The sequence below is a fragment of the Equus quagga genome, chromosome 5 (assembly GCF_021613505.1).
Source record: "Equus quagga isolate Etosha38 chromosome 5, UCLA_HA_Equagga_1.0, whole genome shotgun sequence".
Taxonomy (NCBI): domain Eukaryota; kingdom Metazoa; phylum Chordata; class Mammalia; order Perissodactyla; family Equidae; genus Equus; species Equus quagga.
This window is the reverse complement of record NC_060271.1, coordinates 116041626-116067813: the sequence shown is the minus strand read 5'-3', so window position 1 is coordinate 116067813 and position 26188 is coordinate 116041626. Positions and strand designations below refer to the sequence as shown.

The following is a 26188-nucleotide window of genomic DNA, read 5'->3' as shown; positions in this document are numbered from 1 at the left end:
GTGCCCGCAATGTCTTGACTGGTTAATTTCGTCTTCAAGACTACTCCTAACAAATTAATTGTAGAGCCGAAAAAAAAGTAGGGGGAGCAGTGGGCAGCCAGCCACCGAGGGAAAAATAGGCTGGCCCGCCTCGCCCGGAGGCGCCGCGCCCCGCCAAGACCCGGCCGCAGGGCGGCGCGGGAACCCTGCGCGCCCGGGGCGCCTGCTGCACCGGGCGGCGCCGCGGAGGGCGCCGACGACCGCGCGCGGCCGGGCCCTCCCTGCGAGCGGCTCTGCGTGCCCGGCTCCCGGCCTGGCGGTGGCGCCGCACTGAACCGCCTGTCTCGCTCTTCAGGACTGTGATTATTTCTAAAACCCGGCGCCGAGGCCCGCGCGGCCGCTCTCGGGGGCCCCGCCCCGCGCCCCTTCCCGGGGCGGTGGAGGTGGGTAGGGGAGGCCGCGGCGCGCTCGGGAGCAGGCGAGGGAATCCCTCTCCCTCCACGTCACCCGAAAGCAAGGGAACCCGCACTCGCATCCTCTAACGCAAATGACCATCTTTGGCAACGTGCGCCAATGGAACAAACCAAGGGCGCTTGGCCCGGGGGGTGGGCGAGGGCGAGGAAGGGCCCAGGGCTGCCTCGGCTCCCCCAAAACGCGCTGGCGGTCCGCTCCCACCCCCGCCACCGCCTTCCTTCCTCGCACGGGGTGTGCGGCTGGCGTCAGCACGACCGGGAGCCGGGGCAGGGAGGGGAGCTCTGCGCCCGCCTCCTCCCGCGCCTCTTCCTCCTCCTCCACCTCCTCCTCTCCCCAGCCCCCCTCCCCCCCGCGCTCCTCCCCGCAAGGTGGAGTCTGGAGTTGACGTGAGTGAATCCACATGGTGGGGGCTGGAGAATAAAGAGTGTGAGTTGAACTCGTGCCATTGTAGTGACTCATCTCGGGCTGAGCGCAGGGGCTCGGAGCGAAGCAGCGAGCAAGCGAGCGGCGCTCGGCGGGGACAGAGAGAGGGAGAGAGGGGCGAGGCGGGCCCGTCCGGGAGCGGGCGCCGGCGAAGGGGTGCAGGTCCGGGCGCCGGAGCCACGGCACGGGGAGCGGGGCCACGTCCCTCTCAGCGCCGGCTCAGCGTGACCCCCGCGGGCCGCGGGACGAGCGCAGGCTGCCTTCTTCCCCTAGACAAGTGTCCGAGCCGCTCCGAAACTCCGGCGGCGAGTCGGCCACAGGAAGTTTATTCTCAGCTCCTTTTCTAAAAGGAGGAAATAGAAGTTTCTCCCAGCGGGCAGCCTTTCTTTTCGCGTTTTCTGCCCTGTCTGAAATCGAGGGCCCCCAGATCTGGCAGACGCGACTAGCCAGGCTCCTATTCTTTTTTAATTTCCAGTTTTTGATTGAGCCGGAGGTCCCGGCTGGGCTCCGGCGGCGCGCGGGGGCGGGAGGGCGCGCGCAGGGGAGGGACTGAGGGACGCGCCGACTTTTTAGAGGGAGGGACTGGGTGGACAACTGGTCCCGCGGCGCTCGTAGAGCAGGAAAGAAGTGCAGTGCGAGGCACTCGGGGGGCACTGTTCCCGGGGTGTCGTCGCCTCCCGGTCCGCGCTCGCCGCCGAGGGGGAGAAGTCCAGGAGCGACGACTAGAGCCGGAGGCACGGCCGGCAGGGAGCGAGCGCGCAGCAGCCGGTGCGCGGCCGCGGCGAGGGCGGGGGAAGAAAAACACCCTGTTTCCTCTCGGGCCCCCACCGCGGATCATGTACCAGGATTATCCCGGGAACTTTGACACCTCATCCCGGGGCAGCAGCGGTTCTCCTGCGCACGCCGAGTCCTACTCCAGCGGCGGCGGCGGCCAGCAGGTAGGTGCGGGCCCCGAGTGCACCTGGCGGCGCGGGCGGACCCCCGCCCTCCTCTCGCCGCCACTGCTTCTTTTGCTTTTTTTCTCCTTTCTTGGCTTGGCGAGAAAATACCCACGGGCCACCGTTGTGAAGTTCTGGATTTTCGTCTTGTGTTGCCCACCCCTCCTATCCCACGCCACCACTTTTTTTTTTTTTTTTTTTAACTGGAGCGGGCAGTGGGCTTGACGAGCCAACAAACCCTTTCCTTCACACTACATCTCGTCCAGACAAGCTCCTGGAATTAGAGGCCCCGTTCCCGGGAGCCTGTTACCGCCTCTCTCAGGAATCCCCCCCCCCCCCCCCCCCCCCCTCTCCGTGGTGGACAAAAAAATCTTTGCATCCACTGGCCGCTCCCGACATCCAGGGACCCTATTCCTGCAGGAAAGCCGTCTCTCTTCTCGTATTCTCCGTCAGTCTTAGTTAATTTCTGAAAGAGGCTGGGGACTAGGAAACATTGTTGGACTCCTTCAAGTAATCTAGTGTGAGGGCGAGGGTTGCCGCTCTGGGAATCAGGTGCGAAGGTCAGGAAGGAGGAGGTCAGCCTTGATTGGCTGGGGCGGCGCCTAGGTGCCCCGCGCCCATACGTCTCCTGTTAGGGTCGGAGCAGGAGCCTGCACTCACACCAAAAGGGGCGCCTTGAGGGTCCAGGGTATCTGGAGCAAGCACACCTGCAGAGAGAAGTCGGGGGAAGAGATCTCGCTTGGGCTCCTGGGTGGTTCTGGAAGCAGAAAAACAACTTGTTTCTAAAGCCGTGGAACTGGTTTGCTCTGGAGGGGTTGTGCATGCGATCCGTGTGTCTATAAATACCAGAAAGGTGCTGCTGGGGTGCTTGCCTACTGCAGCGGGGCCCCGCCAGGTCTGTGAGGGAGCCGGCTTAGCACACAGGGCCACTACAACCTGAAGCCCTCCTCAGTCCCATCTGCGGAGTGTCTGGCCAAGTTGGCTGCAGCAGGAGCTGCTCTGGTAAGGCGGTGCCTTGGCGTCTAGAAGCCAGCCAGCCAGGAGGGCCTGGGGTGGGCTTCCAGGGAGGACTGGACTCTGCTGGAGAATAAAATGGAAACACAGTTCTCCGGGATCTGAAGAGGGACACCTTGTTCCAAAGTGATTCCCCATACCTGGTGAGTCCTCCAAATGGCTTCTCCGGGTCTTCCCTCTACCTCCCCTGGTCCCCATAAGCACCCACTCTAGAGAGCCTAGTCTGTGCATTGCGGGTGCAGTCAGTGCACCCCTAATAATGAGCTCTAAGGTGATGAGTTTCAAATCTTGTCCTAAAAGTGTTTGGTTTTGTTTGCTTTCCAGCCCCGTTGGTGGTTTGTATTGAATCCAAATACCATTAGGCAAAGGATTGGAGTCATTTATACCCATTCCCTCACTTTCCTATTCAACAAACCCCAAAATGTCCCTCTCTTCCTCCTGGAATCAGAAAGGGATCGTTTGATTTCTTGTCTTTTCCTTTCGTTGTCATTTCTGTGTCGGTCATCATTGAAATATTGCAGTCTCGCCGCCTGTCTTTGCTCAGACCCTGGGGCCTGGATGGGAAGTCAGACCGGACATCAGTGCCCCGATTCAATAATCTGTGTCACTAGGGCTTTGAGCCCAGGATGTGAGCGGAGGCAATTCCCTGTTTTGGAAGAAAATCAGACAGGAAACCAGTGCTAGGAAGAAGGAAGAGAACTCCATCCAGCAGAGTGTAATGGGGCCTCATTACCGAAGCAAAAAGCAGCTGTTGGCTAATTCCTAGCATGCTGTAACACATGAGGATTTTGCAATTAGTAATAACTAGTGCACGGGGTTCTCGAATATATGCCTGCCCGTTCGGCCCAGCAGCTTCCAAGCCAGAGGGACTGGCAAAGTCACGCCACTTTAGACAAGTTGTCCAGTCCTGGGGGAGGGGGTGGTTTTTTCCATCATCTCTCCAACTTTGAGCAAAGCTGTTGTGTGGTCCTAAGGACTGACCTGAGAGGCTTTTGTTACCTCAAAAGTCTGTGCTGTGACTCCACCCGATCTCGGGCTCAAGGTAACTTTATTACATATGCGATAAAACCCGTAATCACTTTATTTCTCTCAGCTTCCTTTATGGGGCTACTTTTCCGGCAGTTAGTGATGGGCCCTCCTCCTTTGTGGCGTCTCAATGGGCCAATCAGTGGACGAGTGCTCGCTGGTTTTTCCTTGGACAAGTGGATATGATTTTTTCCTGATCTCTTTGTTTGTGGGGTCCAATGTTCCTGATAAGTTTGTTGCTAGTTTTACTCAACCCAGAACTTTCCTCCCCTCTCTCGCTTCATAAAGCTTGATCTTCACACATGAGTTCCAGTGACTTGGGGGGGCAGGCAGATAACTCTTTGTGAAAACCTCTGTTTTTGTATACGGCAGGAACTTGAAGCATGAGAAATATTTCCTGTTCCAGTTATAGTTTTAATCTCAAAGGTTGGTCTTTGGTGATTCTGTTTTGTCAGTAATAGTTACATACACCTCCCCCTCCTGGCTTTTTCTTGTTGTTGTTGTCGTTTTCTCTCTCTCCTAACTTTCCTAGGAAAACACCTCCCAGATAGATGCCCTGCCTGGCTGCTGGACTATTACGGTTTCAGGCCCTGAGCATTACGCAATCCAGCCAGTTACACAAACATAGGTCATTTCATAACTTGTTTTCATCAGCTGGGCCCCCTTTTAATGAAAAAACAAAACAAAAACAAGACCCAGAACTTTTCCAAGGCTGCCATTTGTTCCTCAGATAACTTGTGAAAATAAATCAAGGGAGACAGTTCCTTTTTAGAATAAAGGAATACCAGACTAGCCCTTCTCTTCGGCAACCACCCTTTCCCAAGACACACACACACACGCACACACAAAATTCCCCGGAGTGAACTTTTGCCAACTGTACCAGGCTGGGACATTCCTCACATCAAAGAACTTTTACCAGAAATGACTGTGATTCCCAAGTCAGCCCCAATCATATCTCTCTAGTGCCCCCTACGGGACGTTCTTAGAAGAACTAGCCGGGAAATGTATTTTTCCAGCCCCAGGGACTGTTAATTTGGTGAGTTTTCCGAATTCTTAGGATTTTTCCTTTTTAATTCAGGACAAATGAATGCCACATATTTAACAGTGGTTAACTAGGAACTGCTTGACTACGAAATGTAGTTTCTTTTAAAATTTTGTTTTGTTCTGAATAAAACCTGGTTGAAAAAGGAGTGCTTTTTTTCTTTCCCTCTTCTGGTGTCTGTCTGTTCATTAGGCTGCCAGCACAATGCCTTCATATTCTCAAGACTTGTTTTCTTGATGTGTTTCTTTAGGACACTGGGAATTGGGTGTGTGTTGGGAGGCAGTCTTCAGAAATTATGGGAAGGTGGGAGGTGTATATTAAGGCTCTGGTACTTTTTTCTTTTGCCTTGATCTTAAAGATGTAGATTACAATCAAACAGAAGGTTATCCCAGGAATTTGACTATTCCACTGATTCTTGATGGTGGAACACAGCCTCACTTTTTCATCATGGTGAATGGGGTGAAAAAGCCATCATGTATTGTCTGAGTGGCAGTTGAATTTTCCTGACCAAAACCCTGAGTGCATTTCCATTTCTTTATTTCTACCCGCCTTATTTTTGAAGGTGAGTGTCAAGTTAGGAGCCTCATTTTTCTTTTCTATTTTAATCCAAACCCACCAGAACTCATACGTCCAAATCACTGTTGTCCCCTTCATAATTGTCTCTTGAGGAGACTAAATACTTATTTGGATGCTGTGGCTATTAGTCAGACTCAAAAGGTTTTACAACACCCCTCTTTTGGATTTGCCTTCAGCAAATTCTTTTGAAATCCTCCCCTAATAAATCTTTGTCCTTTGAAGGTGAATTTGATATTTGGAAATTATCAAAAGATCAGACACATAAAGAACCAAGTCTGACATAGAAGGTCTGGGTGGTCCAGCTGGGTCCAAAGCAGATCGTGACCCCAAGTCCTGTTGGTCTCAGTCCCAGGAGTCTGCTTGGGAGAGCAGCTGCCAAGACAGGGCACAGCAAAGCAGGCACCTTTGCCATCAATACCTTAGATTTTCTTCCTCTGTTAAACAGGAATAAAGATACCGAATTCCTGAGAATTCAGGAAGCTAACTTTCTGTTCTATTTGTTGAAAGTAAGAAAAGAAAGTAGCATCATTATTTTGTGGCTATGTCTCATGCATGTTGTATGTGGTATGTTTTGGTGGCCACAACATTTCAGAATGACGGCAGCTGCCCAGATTGAGGCGAATCTATCTGTTCCGAGCCCCACTTGGTAACTCTATCCCTCTTTGACTCACTGGGTCAGAGACGGAAGATGTAAGAGTTCCCCCGCCCAGCGCCGTGTCAGCCGTGCCATGGCCGTAGTCACTGTGCTGTGGTGTTGGGAAAGTGAGAAGGTATGCCCTTCCCATCGAGTGCAGAGCTGTCCGGGGACTGGTGGGGGTACACAAGGGGTCCACAGAAAGGTGGAGTGAGTTCCCCAGTGCTTTGGAGTGGGTTTCTGGCTAAAAGGGTCCTGGGAGGAAAGAACTTGGGGATAACTCCACATCGGCCACTTCCTTCCTGACCTTGCTTTTGCTTTTCTTCCCTGCTGTTGTTCACCCTGGCAGTTAGGTGACAGAGGATAGCGTGTTTCTTTCAAGTGAACCTGGGAAAGAGAAGAAGGTGACAGGCCGGTCACCAGAGATAGTGTTTGTGTACTGTAAAATTTGGAGAAATCATGAGTTGTTAGCAACCATTTCCATTGTGACATAAGTGGCTTTCCTCAGATAGGAACGAAAGGTGGAAGGTGAAAGTGATGTCCAATGCAGAATCTGTGAGGACTGGTTGAAATCCATATAGAAGGCTTTGGAGAATATCCCAAGTTCATTCAGTAAAAATCTAGAGCATTTGAGTCAAACTGGACCTCAGCAGGGGTATTCTGGGGCGTATGAGGTGGCATTTCCCCTTACCTTCTCTTCCCCTGAGCCAGTCTCCTGCGACATTGGGATTTTCCTTTTCCCCTGCAGGGAATCTAAAAAACGTAGTTCTTAAGAGGAAGAACCGAGTCTCCTCCCAGACATGCACAAGCGTACCTACCTGCCTGCTGAGGCAGGTCACGGGTGTTCATGGGGTTCATGGCTTGAGCGTTTGTTGGCCCAGTCGAGAATCAGTCTGATGGAGAAATGCCTGGCCAGGGGGATGGGCCAAGAATGCAAACCCTAACTTCCATCTCAAATGCCATTTCTGCGCAGTTCAGGAGTCCCTGGGATAAGCCGTGTCCCATCCATGTCTGCAGGAAATGGGAACCCTAGACCCTTCCTTCTATTTCCTAGACCCTTCTGTAAAAGGCCATGGTTGTGAGCCTCATTTCTGAATCCAAGGCCCTGCTGCAGAGTTCAGAGAGGTCGTTTTCCCAAATCAGCAACTGCTGGGCCTGCAGGGCCCTCTCTGGCCTGATGAAGCTGAGTGGCCCTAGGGCCTTGTGTTCTGAGCTGTCTTTCTTACAGGCAGTGGGAGGAGAACACACACACACTTACTGAACAGCCCCATGGCACCCTTAAATACAGAGTGCTGCAGGATAAAGGAACTTCTGATGCCCAGTGACCCACCACAAGGCTTGTAAGGGCTCGAACTTTGGTTTCCGCGTCTGGAGATTGAAGTTAATGGGTGAGAGTCCATTCTTTGGCCCCCTGAGTTAGAGGAACAGTTCTGAATTTTTGCTTTCTCGTTTTCGTTCTTTATTCTTTTTCCCCCAGTCTGAGCATAGGAGATGAGAAAGATCCTCTAGGACAGGGGTTGCCAAAGTATGGCCTAAGTATTTTTGTAAATAAGGTTTAATGGAACACAGGCACGCCTATTTATTTATATATTGTCTGTGACTGCTTTCACGCTACAATGGCAGAGTTGAGTAGTTGAGACAGAGACCGTATGGCCCACAAAGCCTAAAATATTTACTATCTGGCCTTTTACAGCAAAAGTTTGCCCAACTCTGCCCTAGGCGGTCGGTGGGGGCCGGTTTGTCCTTTTATAGGCATTCTTGCCCACCCAGAAGTCAACAGTTAAATGAGGCATTTGGAGGCTCTGCCAGGCTGGAATGCCACACAGCCATCTAGCATCTTCGATCCTGTCCCTAGAGGAGGAGCTTCCAAGGGTACTGGAGAGCCCCAGGGGAGTCAAGTGAGGTCCCGGCTCCCCTCCCCTATCCCCCCACTCCCAGCACACCCTGGGGTCAAAGTAGGGATCCGACTGCCCTCACCCGCAGCTGGGAAACCCTCTCTTGGTTTCTATTCAGCGCTAATCCGTTCGTAGAGAATCATGATTTATGCCCAACATGACATTGGACTAGTTCTTGGGTCTGTTGGCCTGGGAGAATGCCAGGCTAACTTCTGGGACCGCAAACTCCTAACCTCACTTCTCTCCTACCCAGTGTCGCTTTCTGAATAATACCTTCTGAGTTGAGACAAGACATGTGCCAGATCTCACGTAAACTTGTGTGTGTGTCTCAGAGAGGCTCCTCTGGGAGACAGAAACCTCCTTTATCAGAGCCCCAGTCCCCTCTGGGGATGGGACATTGTTTTCCTTGCAGTTTAGAGCCAGCGTGTTATCCAGATGGCTTTACCTCCCTCTGAAACAAGTTGTACATGCATTTAGAGGCAGTCATTACCTACTGCCTTGTTTTTATTGCTGTCTTGTTTTGTCTAGACCAAGCCATTGCTGCAAGGAATCTGGCTGGTGGCCGGGGAGCACATTCTGTGGACCTGCCATCACAGAGCGAGTGGACTGGAGGGCCCCCAGAGAGGGGCTGAGAGTCGTCCACTTGTTCCTAAGGAACCTTAGTCTCCAGACTTTGCTTCAGGTTTTTTGCTGGCTTCCCCTAGCCTGAAACAGGTGCCCTTTTGTTTGTTGGAATGAGGAGTGAATTTCTTGGGTGCTTTCCTGAAAGGAAAGCTGACAGTTCCCCCACAGAGGTGGAGGGTCACATTAAACCATCATGTTGAATGCCTCCCATGCTCTTCAAACCCAGAACCTGACTTGGGGAGAGAAATGGAATAAAAATGTTGGGTGCTTCCCAGCAGTGGGAAGCTGGCACTTCTCCCTGGAACCACCCTGTGCAGCGCGCGCAGACACAATAATGATGCGTGATGATGGTGGTGATGATAAGGACGCCACCTTCCATTTGTTTGGAGCAGTGTTTCTCAACCCTGGCTGCACATTAGAGTCTCCTCAGGCATTTTTTAAAAATACCGTATCAGAACCTCACCCCAAACCAGTTATTTTAGAACTCTAATGGTAAGGCTGGCTCCAACATTGGTGTTTTTAAAAAGCTCCTAGAATATTCTGATGTACAGCCAGGGTTGAGAACCATGAGTGTGCTTGTATAGCTTGTGATTCCAAGTAACTACGTATTTAATCCTCAGGACAATGCAGTGGGTTTGGTATTATTATTCCCCTTTACAGACAGGTAAACTGAGTCTTCAGCCATTTGCCAAAGGCAAAGCACTTAGTGGCTGAGCCAGGCCTCAAAGCCAGGCACCCCCCATCCCACCCCTGCCATCCAGCAGCCCGAGAGGAACAGCTGTCTGGGCCTTAGTGCTTCTGCACGCCCTGGCCGCACCCGCATGTTCTCAGTACTCTGCTTTCTCGCAGCCCATCCCTGGATGTCCCTTTGTTTTCCTTGAAGATCATTTCCCTCTTGGATCTTTCCTTCTTCACTGCACCCTTCTCGCCTTCACACACGCACACCTGTACACACTTGCTTCTTTTTTTTTTTTTTTTAAAGATTTTATTTTTTCCTTTTTCTCCCCAAAACCCCCCGGTACATAGTTGTGTATTCTTCGTTGTGGGTTCCTCTAGTTGTGGCATGTGGGACGCTGCCTCAGCGTGGTCTGACGAGCAGTGCCATGTCCGCGCCCAGGATTCGAACCGACGAAACACTGGGCCACCTGCAGCGGAGCGCGCGAACTTAACCACTCGGCCACGGGGCCAGCCCCCACACTTGCTTCTTTTCAGTCAGCTCTTGATAAAAACCCCAGTTGTCTTTGCCTTCAGAGGTGCAACTCAGAATCCATTGCCCTGGGCAGCTCCTCTCACAGAATCCCAGAATTCACTGCGCTGGGCCGCGTTACTTACGGGATCCCAGGATCTGCTGCACTGGGCTGCGTTCCTTACGGGATCCCAGGATCCGCTGCGCTGGGTGGTTCTCTTCACTGGGTGCCCTTGGCCTGGGGCCCCGGGCAGTCTGGGAGGTGAGGTAGCCGCATTCCACCACCCAGACTGCGGGCAGACAGCTGGCAGGGGAGTGAGCGAGAAGGGGCCCCAGCTCCGTCAGCTACAGTGAGGTACTCTCAGCTTCACATTACACAAAGGAACCCAGCTGTTGTTACTGGGGTAAAGACAGTGGTGGTGGCAGCTGCCATTACTGCTAATGCTTCTAGTCCTGGTTGGTCTGACTGAGCCAGAATAGAGGGGATGCTATAGCGTCCATGCTGATTATAGCAGAATTTCATTTGGAGCCAAACAGACCACTGGGGTCTACTGGGTGAGAGGCAAGGTATGTTAGGGACCCTCGGCAGGGATGAGCTGATGCTCTGTCTGGGGAAGTGGGTGTGGATACCAGCACTTGGGGCTGGATTTTGAAGAAGAGAGAAGCAGGGCTACAGAGGCTTGTATAGCACTGTGCTTAAGAGCTCCGGCCTCCTTGTCAGGCTGAACTGAGTTTGAATGCTGACCCCAATGCTTATTAGCCACGTGGCCTCGGGTAAGTTACTTAATCTCTCTAAGCCTAAATTTCTGTCTCAAAAATGGAGATAATGGTGGTTCTTACCTCAGAGGGAGGACTGGTGAGATCATCCGGGTTAAGCACCAGCATGGTGCCTGTCATTAGTAAGTGCTCAGTAAGCGTGAGTTACGATGGTTGTCATCACTTCACCCGCCAGGTTGGGGGATAAAGGACTTGCAGAACGTTTTTGTGGAAACAGGAATCGTCATCTGCGGAGGAGGCTTCCGTTAGGGGAGCTTTCCCCTGAAAAGCTGGAAGTGGGGGTCCTTGCCATCTCCCTCCTCCTCTCACTTTCTAGTAGCTGCCCTGAAGAAAGGTCAAGCTCAACTGCTGAGGAGCATGGCCCATTTTAGCTTTTGTACTCTGTCATCATCCTATATTTTAAATAGAATACTTCCTGCAGCATGTTCCAGAGAGCTCTGCAGAGTGGTCTGGGCATAAATTAAGAGACAAGGAGAAAACTCTGAGCTAGCAGCACCGAAGTTTCCCACAGACGCATCTGTGAACCTGGATAGACAGTTACGTAGAGAGGGGGAGAGACAGACGCAGTGTGTCCGTCCCAAGCAAGATAGAGGTGAAGGGCAAGGAGGAGGGACAAGGACAGCAAGGGGAGTCTAGCCACAAACGCTACCACTTTTCAGTCTCATGGGTTGGAGGACACTTTTTCATGGACCTGATGTCACCCTAATGGGGTCACAGCCCCATCTTGAGCCTGTTTGGAATGTAACAAAAGCGGGCACAGTAAGCTTCCTGGTGGTCTTTGTTGCTCCAAAGCTATTGGTGTGCAAATCTCAAGGTGTCCTGAGCTGGTACCTGGGGGATAATTGACAAATGGCTCAGGGGCTCGGGAGAGCTCAGGTGGGTGCCCTCCTGCAGATGTGGGCATAGCTGGCCTGCAGGGCTGCAGAGAGGGCCTGCTGAGTGTGAGCTGCTAGGGACCACATCTGTCCTAGAAGTCACTGGGATATGACTGCATCCTCCTGAGCCACCTGGGGATGGAGTTCCCCGGACACCAGTCAGGAGATGCATCCCATCTGAGGCCCCAGGAACAGTTAAGATTCCCCTGAGTCTCGGATGTGCAAGACTTGCCTGGACTTGTCCAGAGAAGCTCACCTGGTGTCCTGACCTTGCCCCCCAAGCACTGGCCCTACCCTCTGCTGGTTTTTGCCTCCTGGCTCTGCTTATCCTGTTCTGCTCAGTATTGATTGGCTCAATCACATTTTTCTCCTCGTTTCAGAAATTCCGGGTAGATATGCCTGGCTCAGGCAGCGCCTTCATCCCCACTATCAACGCCATCACGACCAGCCAGGACCTGCAGTGGATGGTGCAGCCCACGGTGATCACCTCCATGTCCAACCCGTACCCTCGCTCGCACCCCTACAGCCCCCTGCCGGGCCTGGCTTCTGTCCCCGGGCACATGGCCCTCCCGAGACCAGGCGTGATCAAGACCATTGGCACCACCGTGGGGCGCAGGAGGAGAGATGAACAGGTATAGCTCAGACTAGTGCGAAGGAACCACGTTTGTGGCTTTCAAGGCCTGGAACACAGCATTTTTATGTACCCTGGTGGGGATCAGGGTTAATGTTCTGGGAGCCCTTGGGAGAACAGGGAGCTGGGGACCAGGAGCATGTGACCCTCATCATTGGAGGCAGAGCTGGAGACCTGAGGATCAGGCCTCGCTCAGTCATCTTGCCCATGTCCCTTAGAATCTGAGTCTCAGTTTCCTCAACTGCAAAATGGGGATAATGGTCCCTGCCAGCCAGGACTTGCTGCTGCTTGAATGAGATCACGTGTGGGAAAGCATGTTGTAAGTGATAAGGTGTCAGTGTGAAGGACTGTCAGGACCTGCCTATGGTGGTGTCCTCTGACCCTTGGCAGAGGGGCTATGTGACGAGCAGCCAGTGAACCCTGGCTGGGAGCTCTTTTGGATTAACCCTTAACTCTCATGCGGTATCTGGTACAGACAAGACACCCAGCAGACCTAGAGGGTCATGCTCAAGGCCGGTAAAGCCCGCGGTCCTTGCCATTCCTTCTCAGTGTCCCAGGCCTCCAACTCAAAGCAGGAGCCCATTTCAAGTGCCTGAAATGCACGTTCCACAAGTGCAGTGACTCTGGGGTCTGAGGAGTCTGCTCAGCTGCTTAGCTGACTGGGGGGTGAGGGTGGGAGGTCAGGCATCAGTCTTCTTTCCCTCAAGGGGCTCAGCTTTGAGAAGGAGTCAGCCTGGTGGGGCAGGATGCCAGAAAGTGGCGGGGCCTCTGTTCTTTAAGCAGCATCTACCCAATATTCAAAAGGCCCATTGTCTATATCAACAGTAGGCCAGGGCAGCGATGGGCCCCCTGGTTCCAGAGAAAGAAACTGGAATCATGCATAATTCCAGAAAGGAGGGAATGAGCCTTCAAAGAGCCCCATCTGTCCCCCTTCACAGATGACACAGCCAAGGCCCAGACACGCCTGCCCGGGGCCATTTGGCAAGTGAGTGGGGAAGTCTGGACTAGAACACGGTTCTCTGGACTTCCTGTGCCGTGCTTTTTCTACAATTCCATGCCAAGGGAAGGGAAAATACTTTAGTAATGGAATTCCTTTTTCAGATGAAATGTTACCTGGAGAACTGCTCCAGTTACAGCATTGGAACCTCCCCATTTCAACCACTGTCCACCTCCACTCTGGCATCCCTTGGCCCACAATGTTCCAATACAAGGACCTTGCAAACATGGTCCCAGTGGATAGTCAGGGGTCCAGTGCCAGTAGTCCCCAGGATACTTAGAGTTACAAGGACTGCTGCTGCAAGGAACCAGAAGCTTTCACAGGAGCCCTGTTCCTCTGAGGACAAAGCTGGGCCTTGTATCTGCTATGTGCTGGTTTGTTCTGTTAGCAGCAGGCCCCAGTGCAGAGTGACATGGGGAAGTGTAGGTAACAGACACTCACAGGTTACAGCTCACGGCTGCCATGGAGCTTCTGCTGCTGTGGCAGGGGGCCAGTGTTCCCCTCACTGTTGCTGTCCACGACTGCAGTTGTAACGATCGCAGGAGCAGTGACCATAATGTCCTTTATAAATATGCTTCCTTCGGGGAGTCCAAGGTGCCTAACTTTATAGTCACTGATGGGCTGGATTCTCCCTGTATGTGAGTGACCCCCGAGCAAGAGCCAGGCTCGTGAGGGACTCTTCTGGGCTAGCAGGACAACAAAGCAAGATGTGCTGGACACTCTTCCTCCTTTTCTGGGCCTAACTTACACCAAATTTAGAAGTTTATATCTGGAAGAGACGTTGGAGACCAGCTTTTCTAGTTTTCCCTCTGCACCCATTTTACAGATGAGGAAACTGAGGCCCAGAAAGGAGAGGGCCCTGTCCAGAGTCACACAGTGAGTTAGTAGCAGAGCCAGGACTGGAATCTGCCTCACTGACCTTCAGCCCTGTGGTTTTCCCATCACAACACCTAGGTGTGCCCTAAGACAATCCGTCTGGAGAATTTCCTTCCTTTTTTTGAGAGGGAGGGAGAGAACCAGGAGCATTTTATCCCACTGACGTTAGAAGTTCAGATGATCATCTGGTAGCGTGGAGGAAGCTGGGCGGTAGCGTCCTAGAACCTGGGCTCTTTGGGTTCCTAGGCCTCGGGTCTTTTCTCTGAAGCTTACTTCCGCCTTCGGGACCTCCCCCAGGGGGAGGAGCCTGTTACCAGGAGCCAGCCTGGTGCCTCACTGTCGTCCTCCTGCCGGAGGAGGCTCCCTCTGAGGCCAGTGTCAGTGACTGAGGAGGCAAGGAGGGGAGGGTGTGTGGCTTGTGGGTGAGTACGTGGTGGTGCTGACACACTCAAGCTGTAACCATGTTGATGTCACTGCCCCTGAACACTTCCTATGCTGACAGCTCCTTCAAGTTGCCCCACACCTCACCAGATAGGGGAGAGACTTCTAGGCTGATCAGGAGGGCAAAAGTTGTCCAGAAGCTGCCAAGGGGGAAGGGGAGGCCAAGGTGGACCACGACCAGCTCTCTGTCTTTTCTGCCCCTCATCAGTGGGGGATGAGAGGGGCTGGCTGGGCCTCAAGGGGAGCCTGAACCCAGGACTGCAGCGAGGCCATCAGGCCCTCCTGGTAACTCTGGTGAGTTCGGGTTGACAGGTTTAAGAGCAGCAAGTATTCAGGACCTTGGCCAAGTGGCCTCATGACCTCAGCTGGGCAGCTGATCCCCACACAGAGCAGGTTCCTGAGTCTGTGGACTCTGGGTTTCCAGTCCACTTGGACTCTCAGGACTCAGAAAAACCATCAGAGAGGAGACCTCTGAATTGGATCTTCTTCTTTCTAGCACTTTCTAGTTTAGAGAGGGCTCTCCTACTGCATCTCAGCTGATCATCACAGAAACTTTGTGGAGGGCCAAGCAGGTCTTATTAATCCATTTTACACATGGAGAATCTGAGGCTCAGGAGTTTGGTCACTTGTCCAAGGCTGCACAGCCACTGTATCTGAGTGTTGCTCCCTGTCTGCCTGGTGTCTGTCAGAAGAGAGGGTGTGGAGCCTTTGGCCCTCCCCGGGAGACCGCAGACTTCAGAGGCTGGGACTGAGGATGGGGCTTAGAAGGGAAGTGGAGCCAGGATTCAAATTTGGGAGCCTAAGATCAGGTCTTTGGAAGCAACCTGAAGACTCACAGGGATGTTAACGGCTGGACAGGCTCCGTGCGCCCCACCTGGAGGCCGCTGCAGGGGGCAACGGACACAGTGAGAGAGGAGCCCGTGGAAAGGGGAAGCTGGGCCCTGCTCTTCATCCCACTGAGGGGGGCGCTGTAGAGGAGGTGATGGAGCATGATCAGGGTGTCCTTGGAGTGAAGGAGGTCCCCAAGGCAGATGCAAATGAGCAGGAGCACGGCTCAGCCAAAGCCTGGGAGGCAGAGATCTGAGATACCAAGAGACCCTGGAGGTCTCCCCAGCCTGCGGGGCTTCCTGCCTCCCTCTGGGCTACGTGCCTTGATTGTTGGAGGAGGATTTGAAAGTCTAGAAGATGTGATGAGCTTCTGTGTGCTCAGATGGCCTGATGCCTTAGAGAGACTTCAGGTCTGAGCAGTCGACTGACACGTTTTTCCTGCCAGTGTTTGGAGCGTTAGATGTGGGTTCTGGCACCTTGGGGCCATGGGGTCACCTCAGTGTTCACAGGGATGAGATTGTCTTCTCCGATGCTCTGCCTTGCTTTGCTGTTCAAGACGTCACAGCAACAGGGTGGCAGGGAGCGTCCTGGGGACTGTGACCTGGGCCCAGCCAGGGGAGTGGCTCCCACCATCATGGGGTGGCCCGCAGTCAAGGCAGCTTCCCTCGATGGGGCAGCTTCTGTCATCTCCTCTAAAGAATGGCTTTGGCTTTTTTCCCATGTATCCTTTGAAGGCAGGAACCAGATCTTATTCCCCTTGGAATCTTCTAAGCCCCCAGCCCAGCACTTGGTACAAAGTAGATGTGCTGTTAATGTCTGATAACGGAATGGGAAGGTCTTTGCTCTTGAGTGGTTTTCTGCCTTGGCCCACAGCCATCTCCTTGTGTCTCCTCTGCCTGCGAAGAGCACTGGGGTCCCAGCTCTGGAGGGCTCTACGTAGATACAGCATCCGCCCTGCTTGCTGGAGCAGCACTCTTGCCCTGGGGCATGAATCACAGGCCCCTCACCAGCCTCAGTGTAAGGAGCTGGATTGTAAGCTCATGGGGATTCTGTTTGTTTGGTTCACTGATAAATCTCAAACCCCTCCAACCTGCCTGGTGCATAGAAGTGCTCTGTTGTTGAGTGAATGGATGTGTGGGCAGCAAGATTTAACATGTCTGAGGGCTCCTCCTCCTCTTTCCCATCCTCTCTTGCCTCAGGCTTTACCAGGCACACTGGTGAGTCCTCAGGTTCAACCGTGAGCAGCTGGCACTTGAGGGCTGGCAGAGGAGGCCGGCAGTGGGGTGGCATGCTTGGACCTCCCTCTGGCTGCAGAACATTCCCCCCGGGTGGTTCTTACTCTGGGCCCAGCTACTTAACCAAATGGGGATCGTGAGGCTTGCAGAGCAGGCAGAGTGATGGGGAGGAGTAATTAGCCAGGGTTTGGAAGAAGCTGCTTAAATGGGTGGGGCCAGGCCTGGCTGACACAAGAGGACTTTGGGGGAAGCAGTCCCAGCTCCTCTTCTCTGACCTTGGCGCTGAATCAGGGCTGACATGACAAATGCTGCCATCACACTTGGGCTGGTGAGTCCCTGACCCATCACTGCCCTCTTCTCCCGTCGAACACAAGACATCACCTTCCAGGGTGGGTTCAGCTCTGAGTGCCCTCCCAGGAAGCCAGACAGCAGTGAGCTGCGTGTTCTGGGACCTCTGAGCCTGGCCACGCTCCTCTTGTCTTCCTGCCTCCCTCCACAGACCCACAAGGGCTTCTTGCCCTACTTAACATGCAGTTAAAAAACCCAAAAAGCTGGTGAACCATTTACCTGAACCTAATTGTGATCCTTGACCTTGGCCTTTAGCTGTCCCCTGAAGAGGAAGAGAAGCGTCGAATCCGGAGGGAGAGGAACAAGCTGGCTGCAGCCAAGTGCCGGAATCGCCGCCGGGAGCTGACAGAGAAGCTGCAGGCGGTGAGGAGCTGTGTGTGGGGTGGGAGAACTCCTGGGTGGGCTGGAGCAGAGTCCCAGGGCTCCTGGCCCTCCCACCTCTCTCCTTGCCCACTAGTGGCCTAAGATGAGTCAGTGGAGACAGAAACATTCCTTCCTTTGGGCACATGGCTTAGCATTGCCCTGAGTAAGGAAAAGAAGAGAGGGAGCAAGTGGCCTTTGGCCCCAGCCTGTGCCCAGAGAGAGAGACCTGGACAGCCTCTTCAGGGCCAGCACTGTTTCTCACTCAGGGTCTGAGCGTTCCCTGCTGTCAGACCTGCTGGGGCTCCTGGGTGAGGGGTGGCAGAGGGTATGGACATCACCGGGCTGCAGGAGCCAGGGCAGGCCCAGATGTGTCCCCTCCGGGGCTACTTCCAAGGTTCCAGCCACTCCTGTGCCTGCCACCAGCAGTACTGGGCCAGCCTAGCTTAAACAAGCTGGTCTGCGGAGGGGGAAGACCTGCTGTCTAGGCTCCCGCACCTCTGCAGGCGTCCTGATGCTCTCTGGGTCTCTTGGGGTGGGCCATGTGCCAGCTGAGTGGTACTGTCTTGGGATTTTCTCATATCCTTTAAGGACAGAGGGTTCCTCACCTCTGCTGAGCCTGAAGCTGTGACCTTGGTACCTCATTCTGCCCTTGTGAGTCCCTCTCCCCTGCTGCCTAATTGCCCATTTCTGGAGGCCCATGACCCTGCCCTTCCCTCTCAAAAGCTTGACCTGACTGATGTCACATAAATCCCTCCAGAGCCAGCCTTCCAGGATGGGCCATATGCCATGTGGAGGAAGCCTGAAGCCAGGACTGACTGTCCTGGGTGGAATGTTTTCAAAGTGAGATGAGGGAGACTCTGCCAGTGATCCCTATAGTGACCAGGCGGGATGTGGCTTTAGAAAGCACAAATTACCTTGCACATCCCATCGCTTTATTTAATCCTCCCAGGGGCCATGCACCTGTGTCGGCTTCCCTTTGTCCATCCTGGAGCCCTCGCTCTTGGGTATTGAATGTGCACTGTGTGAATTCCGTGATGCCTGTAGGGATGTGCCATGGAGACGTTAGTTAGAGACGGGCAGGATGAGTGGGAGTTCTCTGATGCCAGAGAGGTGGCTCCATTAGTGACGAGCTTTCCTCGGGGAGACTCCCCAGGAAAGCCGGCCCCACCGCTGACCTTTCAAGGAGCCAGGCCCTCTGGGTCTGCCCAGGGTGCTTCCTTACCACCAGCCCCAGAAGAGCCCCGCCCTCCGAGGCCCCTCTGCTTTCCTCCCTCCCTCCTCCAGAAGCCTCACACCCTTCTCCCCCGCCTCCCCACCCCCAGCCCAGCCACCCAGGCCCCTGAGCCACATCCTCCACAGGAAACCTCTCATAAGCTCATGACGTTCATCAGACCCTTGAGACAGATGGAAACTTTTTTTCACTCCGGAATATGCTGTACTCTGCTTAGTGAAGCTCCGGCCTGTATCATCTCATTCTTGAACAGGAATCTGTGTTAGGGAAAAAGTTGCGAGGAGGCTGGTGACACACACCTTTCATCTTCCATATCTACTCCCTCCACGTGCATTCACTGCTTCTCTGGCTTTGTGTGAAAGGTGGGGGCTGAGGTCCTTGCAGCGGGACCCTGCCATCCTCACATGCCTGCTCAGGCTGCCAGGTTCCTCATCTGTTAAGTACAGATGCACTGAATGTTCTCCCAGGGTTCTGTGAGTCCTGAAACATGTGCTTCAGACACTAGAGCAGAAAAGGGAAGAGGGGCTGGGATGATCCAACCAGGACGGACGGAGCACTTCCTACCAGCCAGGCACGGTCCCAGGCTTGTGCATGCAGACAGTCTCCACGGTCGTGCAGCTTAGAATTTAGCATGTATGCATCCACAGGCAGGCTTCATGTGTGCTACCCGCCTCTAAATCTCACTGTTACTCACCCCTTCAAGGGTGCCTGGTGGGGATCCTGGCATCAAGTCAGTCAAGCATAGTAGCATATGGATTCTGGAGTCAGATACACTGGGGTCAAATCTGGGCTACCCCACCTGCTTGCTCTGTGACTTTGGGCAAGTTACTAAACCTCTCTGAACCTATTTCCTCATCTGCAAAAGAGTTAATGATAATACCTGCTTCAAGAAACTGCTAGAGGATCAAATGAGATCCTGCCTGTGAAATGCTTAACATGGTGCCTGGCACAAAGTCCGCACTCTAACATGGTGGCTACGATTTTTATTTCACGTCTGCTCCAAGCCGGCTTTCCTCCTCTCTCCATCTTGAGCTTTAGAAATAAAAGGACTTTTGAGTCTCCAGATGACTCAGAACCGGTGGGCTCTGGCCGGGTGTGTGAGCTGGCTGCTTCCATGGTTGGGCCTGAGGACATTGCTGGTTTTCCCTTTCTTGCCTGGATTTGAACTGCCCCCCTGCCCTTTCCCTAGCAGGTCCCTGGCAGGTTGCTGTCCCTTACTCACCTCTCTTCCCCCCATAGGAGACGGAGGAGCTGGAGGAGGAGAAGTCAGGCCTGCAGAAAGAGATTGCCGAGCTGCAGAAGGAGAAGGAGAAGCTGGAGTTCATGTTGGTGGCCCATGGGCCTGTGTGCAAGATCAGCCCCGAGGAGCGTCGATCGCCCCCGGCCTCTGGGCTGCAGCCCCCGCGCAGTGGGGTTGGCGGAGTAGGTGCCGTGGTGGTGAAACAGGAGCCCCTGGAGGAGGACAGCCCCTCATCCTCATCAGCAGGGCTGGACAAGGCCCAGCGCTCCGTCATCAAGCCCATCAGCATCGCTGGGGGCTTCTACGGGGAGGAGCCCCTGCACACCCCCATCGTGGTGACCTCCACGCCTGCCATCACTCCGGGCACCTCAAACCTCGTCTTCACCTACCCCAGCGTCCTGGAGCAGGAGTCGCCCGCATCGCCCTCTGAGTCCTGTTCCAAGGCTCACCGAAGAAGCAGTAGCAGTGGGGACCAGTCATCAGACTCCTTGAACTCCCCCACTCTGCTGGCTCTGTAACCCAGCTCCCAGTGGGTCCTCGTCACTGCCTCCTTCCCAGGGACCAGCACCTTCAAGTGCTCCAGGACCATGAGGGCAAGAGGGGGACCCTGCCAGAGAGCTTCCTGGCTCTGGGGAGACCCAGGTGGGATTTGGCGGGGAGGCATCGGAGGACTTGGATATCTCTTGGAAGTCATGGGACCTCTTCCCTCGTTCATCTTGCAAAGCAAATCCTGTTTCTTGAAAAGCTTGGAGGACTTGGTTTGGTGGACTCAGGCGTCTCTCTGGCTTCTGAAGAGCCTAAAGCTGGTGTGGACCGTTCCTGTCCGTTTGTTACGCTATGTCTCTGGAGTGATGGTGTCCTTCCCCACCCCACCAAGCATGCTCAGTGCCTTTTGGTTTCACCTTCCCTCTATTTGCCCCTTCCTTCCCCTAGTGTCAATTTCACTGCTTCTTGGTTTTTATCAAATTTGCCATGACATTTCATCTGGGTGGTCTGCATATTAAAACTCTTCATTTCTGGAGATGGCGCAGCAGGTGACTCTTCTACTGGGGCTGACTTGTCCGGAAGGGGACAGTCAATGTGCAATACAGAACCTTCCCTCCCCTGACACTCCCCGGTCCACCACCATCTTCAGAACCACCAGCAGGGCTCCCTGAGCTCACAAGGAGATGCCACCATCACTGGGAGGCTCAGAGGACCCTTCCTCCCCATCCTCAGAGACGGCTCTTGGAGGAGCGGCTTGGCCAGAAGATGGGGTGTGAGTGAGACAGCCGGGGCGTGGGTTGGGTTTGCCAAATGCCTAATTACCAGGCCAGAAATAGTGGCAACAAGCCACATGGGTGTCCTAGGCAGCTTCCTTTCACCCTGTGTCTTGAGCAGGACGTCTCCTGTGATTACTGCCTCGCCATTCTGCCCCTGGATCCTTCTCTCCAGACCAGGGAGGCGTCCCTCTCCAGGAACCATGCATCACTCCAAGTCCCTGCTGGCTCCGCCCTCCCCCACCCTGGCTCTCAGGGTGATGCCACCCATGGAGATTTAATGAGCGTGGGCCTGGACCCTCCCCAGATTGCTGCCCGGGGGCCCCTTCCCAAGCCTCAGAGGAGCCTTTGCTGTGGATGGAGAGGCAGAGGAGCGAGGAGGAAGGCAAGTGGAGTGAGATCCGCCTCACAACAGCCCTGGCTCCTGGCTTGCCCTGCGCTGGCTGCCTGGGCCTTTTCTACCCTCTGTGGGCATCTGCTGCCTGATGGATCAAGTGCTTTCTCTTTTGTACTGCACCCCCTCATCCCATTGTGCTCCTCGGGTCCAGTCAGCCAGCTGTGAACAGCTGGCCCAGAGCTGTTGCCATGGCTTTCGGCTTATGCGCCATTCCTGGGGGCTGCTGAAGTCGGAGATAAGATGTGTTGCTTCCCACTGCAGGAGAGTTGCCCCCTCCCCACTGGGTGGGAGTAGGGTGGGGAAGGGGTCCTCCCGGCCTCCCTCGAGAGCTCAGCATAGCTCAGCGTGGTTCCTGCCTCCCACCCCTCTGAGCCTTTTTCTCCCTAGGGCATAGCTCCCGCTGACCTTCCAGAACTGGTCCCTGTTGGGCTAGTGCTCTGAGGGAGACCCTGCTGTTGTGGTTCAGCTCTAGAGATCATTGTATGATAACTTAAAACTATATAGATGTTATTTAAATCAAACCCAGTGGGGCTTAAGTTGCAAAGTCAGACTCGGGGAGAGTGGTGATGCATTCGCTCACCTGTTCCCTGCACACACCCAGGCCTCCAGTGCTGGTCCTTATTAATGTCCATCCTCCGCTTACCATGCACCAGACACATGGAATGGGACGGCGGGTGCTTAAATACGCAGCCCGCTATGACTGGGAGTGACATGGGGAAGGATGGGCCACGCAGAGAGAGGAGATAAAAAAAGAAAGGATTTTGTCCAGAAATACTTAAAAAGTGTTATTTCCCACATTCTTCCTGGTTTCCCAGAGGTTCTGGGAGGGGCATACCTAATAAGACTGGGTAGTTGGGTTTCTGGCTTCAGATTAATCAAAGAAGCAGAAGTCAGCCAGGAGTGGCAGGAGATGGGCAGAGAAAACGGGTGTGCTCAGCGCTGAAAGGTTTAATCATCTCAAGAGGTATTTGTGGCCAATTGGGAGCGATTTGCTTCTTTGTGCATCTATATATATATATATTTCTTAAATGAAGCTGCTTTCTGGTGTTTTATTTCTAAAAATCCCTTTATGCCCCACTTTGCACAGCGCTGATTCCAAGACAGGTCACAATCTGTGACTTAGGGCCAGACGACATTCCTGACACAGAGTTTGGCTTTAGTTCAGGTTTCAAGCTGTGTTGGCTTTGGGACCGGCAGAAGGCAAAACCCCAGCCCCTCCCCAGGGCTTTGGAGGTCTCCAAGCTACGTCCCCATTCAGGACCCTCTGGCTTTGTTTTCCAAGGTGGTTTGGCTTCCCCAGAGCCTGAGATGGTTTGGGGAAGGCTGAATATCCACACCTAAATCACGTGCATATCCTCAGTTACTTCCTTCTGGCTTGTTCTCCAAGCTCAGGCACACGCACACCCTTGCTCCGGAATCGCCGGACACCAGGCTCGCTGCTTCCTCCTCCGTGGCTCCAGCTAAGGAAGCAGCTGCAGTGGGGGTGCCTCTGTGCTTGGGCTGGGAGCTGCTGTCCTTCCCCTGTGTCCCCAGCCGTTAGGCAGCTGGCGTGGACTCCAGTTGGGCTGCAGGCAGCTCTGGGATAGCATAGGGCAGGCACTCCTTGACAGGCTAGTGTGAAACACACAGTCCTCTTGGCCACCTGGCTGGCCTCTCTGGGCACAGTCCTCTTCCTGGCCCGGTGGATAGGGACAGCTGCTGACACAGGAAAGAGAGGAGATCCCATGTGAAGCTTGGGAAATTGCCGGAGCCAACTCAAAGCAGAGAATTCACTAGGGAGGTCTTCAGAAAGAAAGCATTGTTCTGCCTGTGTGAAAGGCCAGGTGTGTCTACGGTGGCCAGTCACACGAGTGTCTCAAAACCAAGAGCCATCAGAGGCTGCTGCTTCCCTTTCTCAGGCTTTGGGGAAAGGAGTCTTCTCTCTGCTACCACTAGGCTCCAAGCTTCAGGGTGGGTGGAACTCTATAAGCATTGGGACTTTTCTCCCCTTTCCTTGATGGACCAACAGTGCCCCTTGCAATCTCACCCTTTAACTTTCAGGTTGATTTCCTTTCCTGGTCAGACATCTGCGTGGCCCCTTTAAGAAGGAAAAGAATAAGCACCTACTATGTGCCAGGCACTTTTATATATGTCTACCCTCTTTAGGATGAGACTAAGGGTTGAGGGCATTCCTTATGAAAGGTCCCTGAATAATGGGCAAACAAACACACCTGGAGGTGAGATGTCTTTCTTCAAAGATCTGTGGCAACATTGCCTTCACTCCGAAGTTTGTTTCAAAAACTCATCCCCTACAATTTCCTCTCACCTTGGAACTTCTTTCCCCTCCCCCTTGTGATGTGCTCCTTTGCGCTCCTCAGATGGTTGGAGGGGTAACCACAGTCCTTATAGAATTTGTGGACCAATAGGATGTGGTGTGTGTAACTTTCTTTTAAAAACATGAGGGGTCTTACTACTTTCTGCTTGTTGAGTCTTCTTGGCATTCATCTGAAAAGCTAGCATCTCACTATTTATTGACAGGTTGGGGTGTGTGTGGTGTGTGTGTGGGTGTGTACATTTCCAGGTGTGCCCACGTCCTCCTGCTGCTTTTAAAAAGGAAGCCCAGTCATCCCACTACTCATTTGATATCTTCTCATGCTTCTAGTGTTTTAGCCATCCATCAATAAAGGGTTTTAATTTTCCAGTGCTCACATGTTCAGGAGGGGCTGGGTCAAATTTTGAGTGGGGTATGGGAAGGCGAGGGGGAGAAGAAATTGACATTTATTTTATTATTTATTTTAAATGTTTACATCTTTGTGTTGTACCAAGACCGAATAGAAACAGATAGCATTAAAATATCCAGTTCCTCTCTCCCTCTCTTTCTTCTTTATTATATTTTTTTAATTTAGGCTAATGATGCTTTTTTGTTTCTAAAATGATTTGTGACTTGTGCTGTATAAACTGTATGAAATGGTTGTTTTTAAAGATGGATTGTCATTCCTCTGGGGACAGTGGTCACCAAGAAGTCTACATTGTAAGAGAACACAACGAAAGATCCTACACTGTTCCTCAAAAACTATTTTCTCTGTGTGATTAAAAGTTTATTCCATTTATTTTAGTTTGTGATTACTTGATGTCGAGGAAGAAAATATTCACTTTTGTACAAAGAATAGGTGTCAGGGTGTCTTTCCTCCAGTGGGACATGTATATATAGCATTTTGGTATATAGTGGAAAATCATAAGCTTCGTGCTTCTGTATTTGAGATATGTCAATGATGTGGCATCAAGTCTGCTATAAGATCCGGAGGCAAACAAGTTGTACAAGATTCCTCTCGCTCTATGGGGAATTGAATTACCTTTCTGAGCACCCTCCTTCTTTTTTTCAAGTATTGGTGAAATGGTTGCATTGGAAAGGCTTCTAAATACGCCTCTCCAGGCAGGACCGTGAGTTCAAAAATCTTTGTACAGGTTTGAAAATTGAGGAGTCGCTCTGCTCTGAAGCATCTCTGGTGGTGTTTTTTGTTGTTTCATTATTTTACGGTAATACAAGCCTACAGTATTTGCACTAAAGAAAGCTTGTTAGAAAAAGCTCGCTGCTATGGAAGAAAGAACATATTAAAACGTTTTTTTCCTTTGCGATTTTTTTTTTTTTTGGTTAGCTTTTCCACTTTTAATTGAGTAGCATTTTGTAGAATAAAATGAATTAAGATCGAAGAGCTTCTGATGGTTGGTTTGTTCCGTCTTTTCTTCCCATCTCTCCTGTCACTTCTCTTTTTCTTCTAGTCTTTTCCACCTTTGGCCTTGTGGGGAGAGTTGGTCTCTCTGGTGGGTTGGGGGAGGGGCTCAGGGAATGGCTCTCCTGGAACCTCTTTCTGCCAAGCTGTGAGTGGGCTGTTGGGAGGGGCCCCCTCCCTTCTTGTGCTGCTTCCTCCTCTTGACCCTCTCCCCCTCCTCCCAATCCTGTTTCCCACTCCTCAGGGCCTGATTCTCAGCCAGCTGTTAACTGCTGCCAAGGTGTGAGCCAATAAACAAGGTACTGGCCCTTCCTGGGGTATTTTATTTGAATAGGTTGACTCTGGAAACCCAAGAATCTTCAAAGAACCAGTTAAATTTCTCTCTCAGATTGTCCAGGTGGTCAAATGAGATCATACGCAGGAAAGGGCTCTGAAGACAACCAAGGTGTGCAATAAGAGGGATGATCACATCTCCAGATTTCCTTTTGGAATAGACCCAGGTTGTTAGGTGTGGAACTCTCAGAAGTGTCAGCCCAGGCCCCGTTCTCCCGTAGACGAGGAAACCTGGAGTGAGTGGGAATATCTGTGCTGGGGGCTCTTTCCTTGCAGTGTAAATGGTAGAGAGGCACACCTGTCATTAGTTAATGCTCGTGGAAGTTGGCAACTGTGAGAATTAGCCCTGAAATTGCACCACTTGCTCCAAATCTGCTTCAGACAAGCTCGGCGTGCAAACCTCATTCTCTGGAGGACCCAAGAGCACTTGGAGGGTCCCTGAATCTTAGGCCTGCCCCCACTGTTGAGGTTTGGAGAAAGCCATTTAACCTCTCTGAGCTTTGGTTTCCTTGTCTGTGAAGGGGGAAAGTAATGATGGCGCATAAGAGCCCCCACATGGGAAGGAATACACTATTTCCTACCTTCCCTCTTGAGAGGGCCCAGGGCACTCAGAAGTCTCAGCCCTGTACCTCCTAGTGACCTCTTCTGCCTGAGTAGACAGCACAGAAAGAGTCTGGGGTGTCTTGGTAGTACCTGCATTTTCCTGAGCAACTGATCAACTCCTTGTGGTGTTGAGTGTTAAGGAGGCAGATGCTCAGAATGTCCCCGTTGCCTTTTGTAGGCTTGGGGATTATGCTGTCCAGAGAGAATTATGTGCTCATGTGTCTGTGCTTGCC

At 52.8% G+C, this 26188-nt stretch overlaps 1 protein-coding gene across 2 annotated transcripts; it reads left to right on the top strand.

Moving 5' to 3' along the window:
• The first annotated feature begins 914 nt into the window (after positions 1 to 914).
• Positions 915 to 24999, top strand: FOSL2 (FOS like 2, AP-1 transcription factor subunit). Of its 2 annotated transcripts, none has more exons than XM_046662379.1 (4): positions 915 to 1814; positions 11844 to 12095; positions 17075 to 17182; positions 19653 to 24999. In XM_046662379.1, exons 1-4 carry the CDS (start codon positions 1713 to 1715, stop codon positions 20169 to 20171), a joined length of 981 nt encoding a protein of 326 aa, XP_046518335.1. In that variant the 5' UTR covers positions 915 to 1712; the 3' UTR covers positions 20172 to 24999. The 2 variants fall into 2 exon arrangements, with proteins under 2 accessions (XP_046518335.1, XP_046518336.1); XM_046662380.1 differs by lacking the exon at positions 915 to 1814 and adding an exon at positions 2198 to 2971.
• The last annotated feature ends 1189 nt before the right edge of the window (positions 25000 to 26188 follow it).

Coding starts and splice junctions, on each gene's coding strand:
- FOSL2 (XM_046662379.1), top strand. CDS start 1,713: ATGTACCAGGATTATCCCGGGAACTTTGACACCTCATCCCGGGGCAGC. Junction 12,096..17,074: donor GCAGGAGGAGAGATGAACAG/GTATAGCTCAGA, acceptor CTTGGCCTTTAG/CTGTCCCCTGAAGAGGAAGA. Junction 17,183..19,652: donor TGACAGAGAAGCTGCAGGCG/GTGAGGAGCTGT, acceptor TTCCCCCCATAG/GAGACGGAGGAGCTGGAGGA.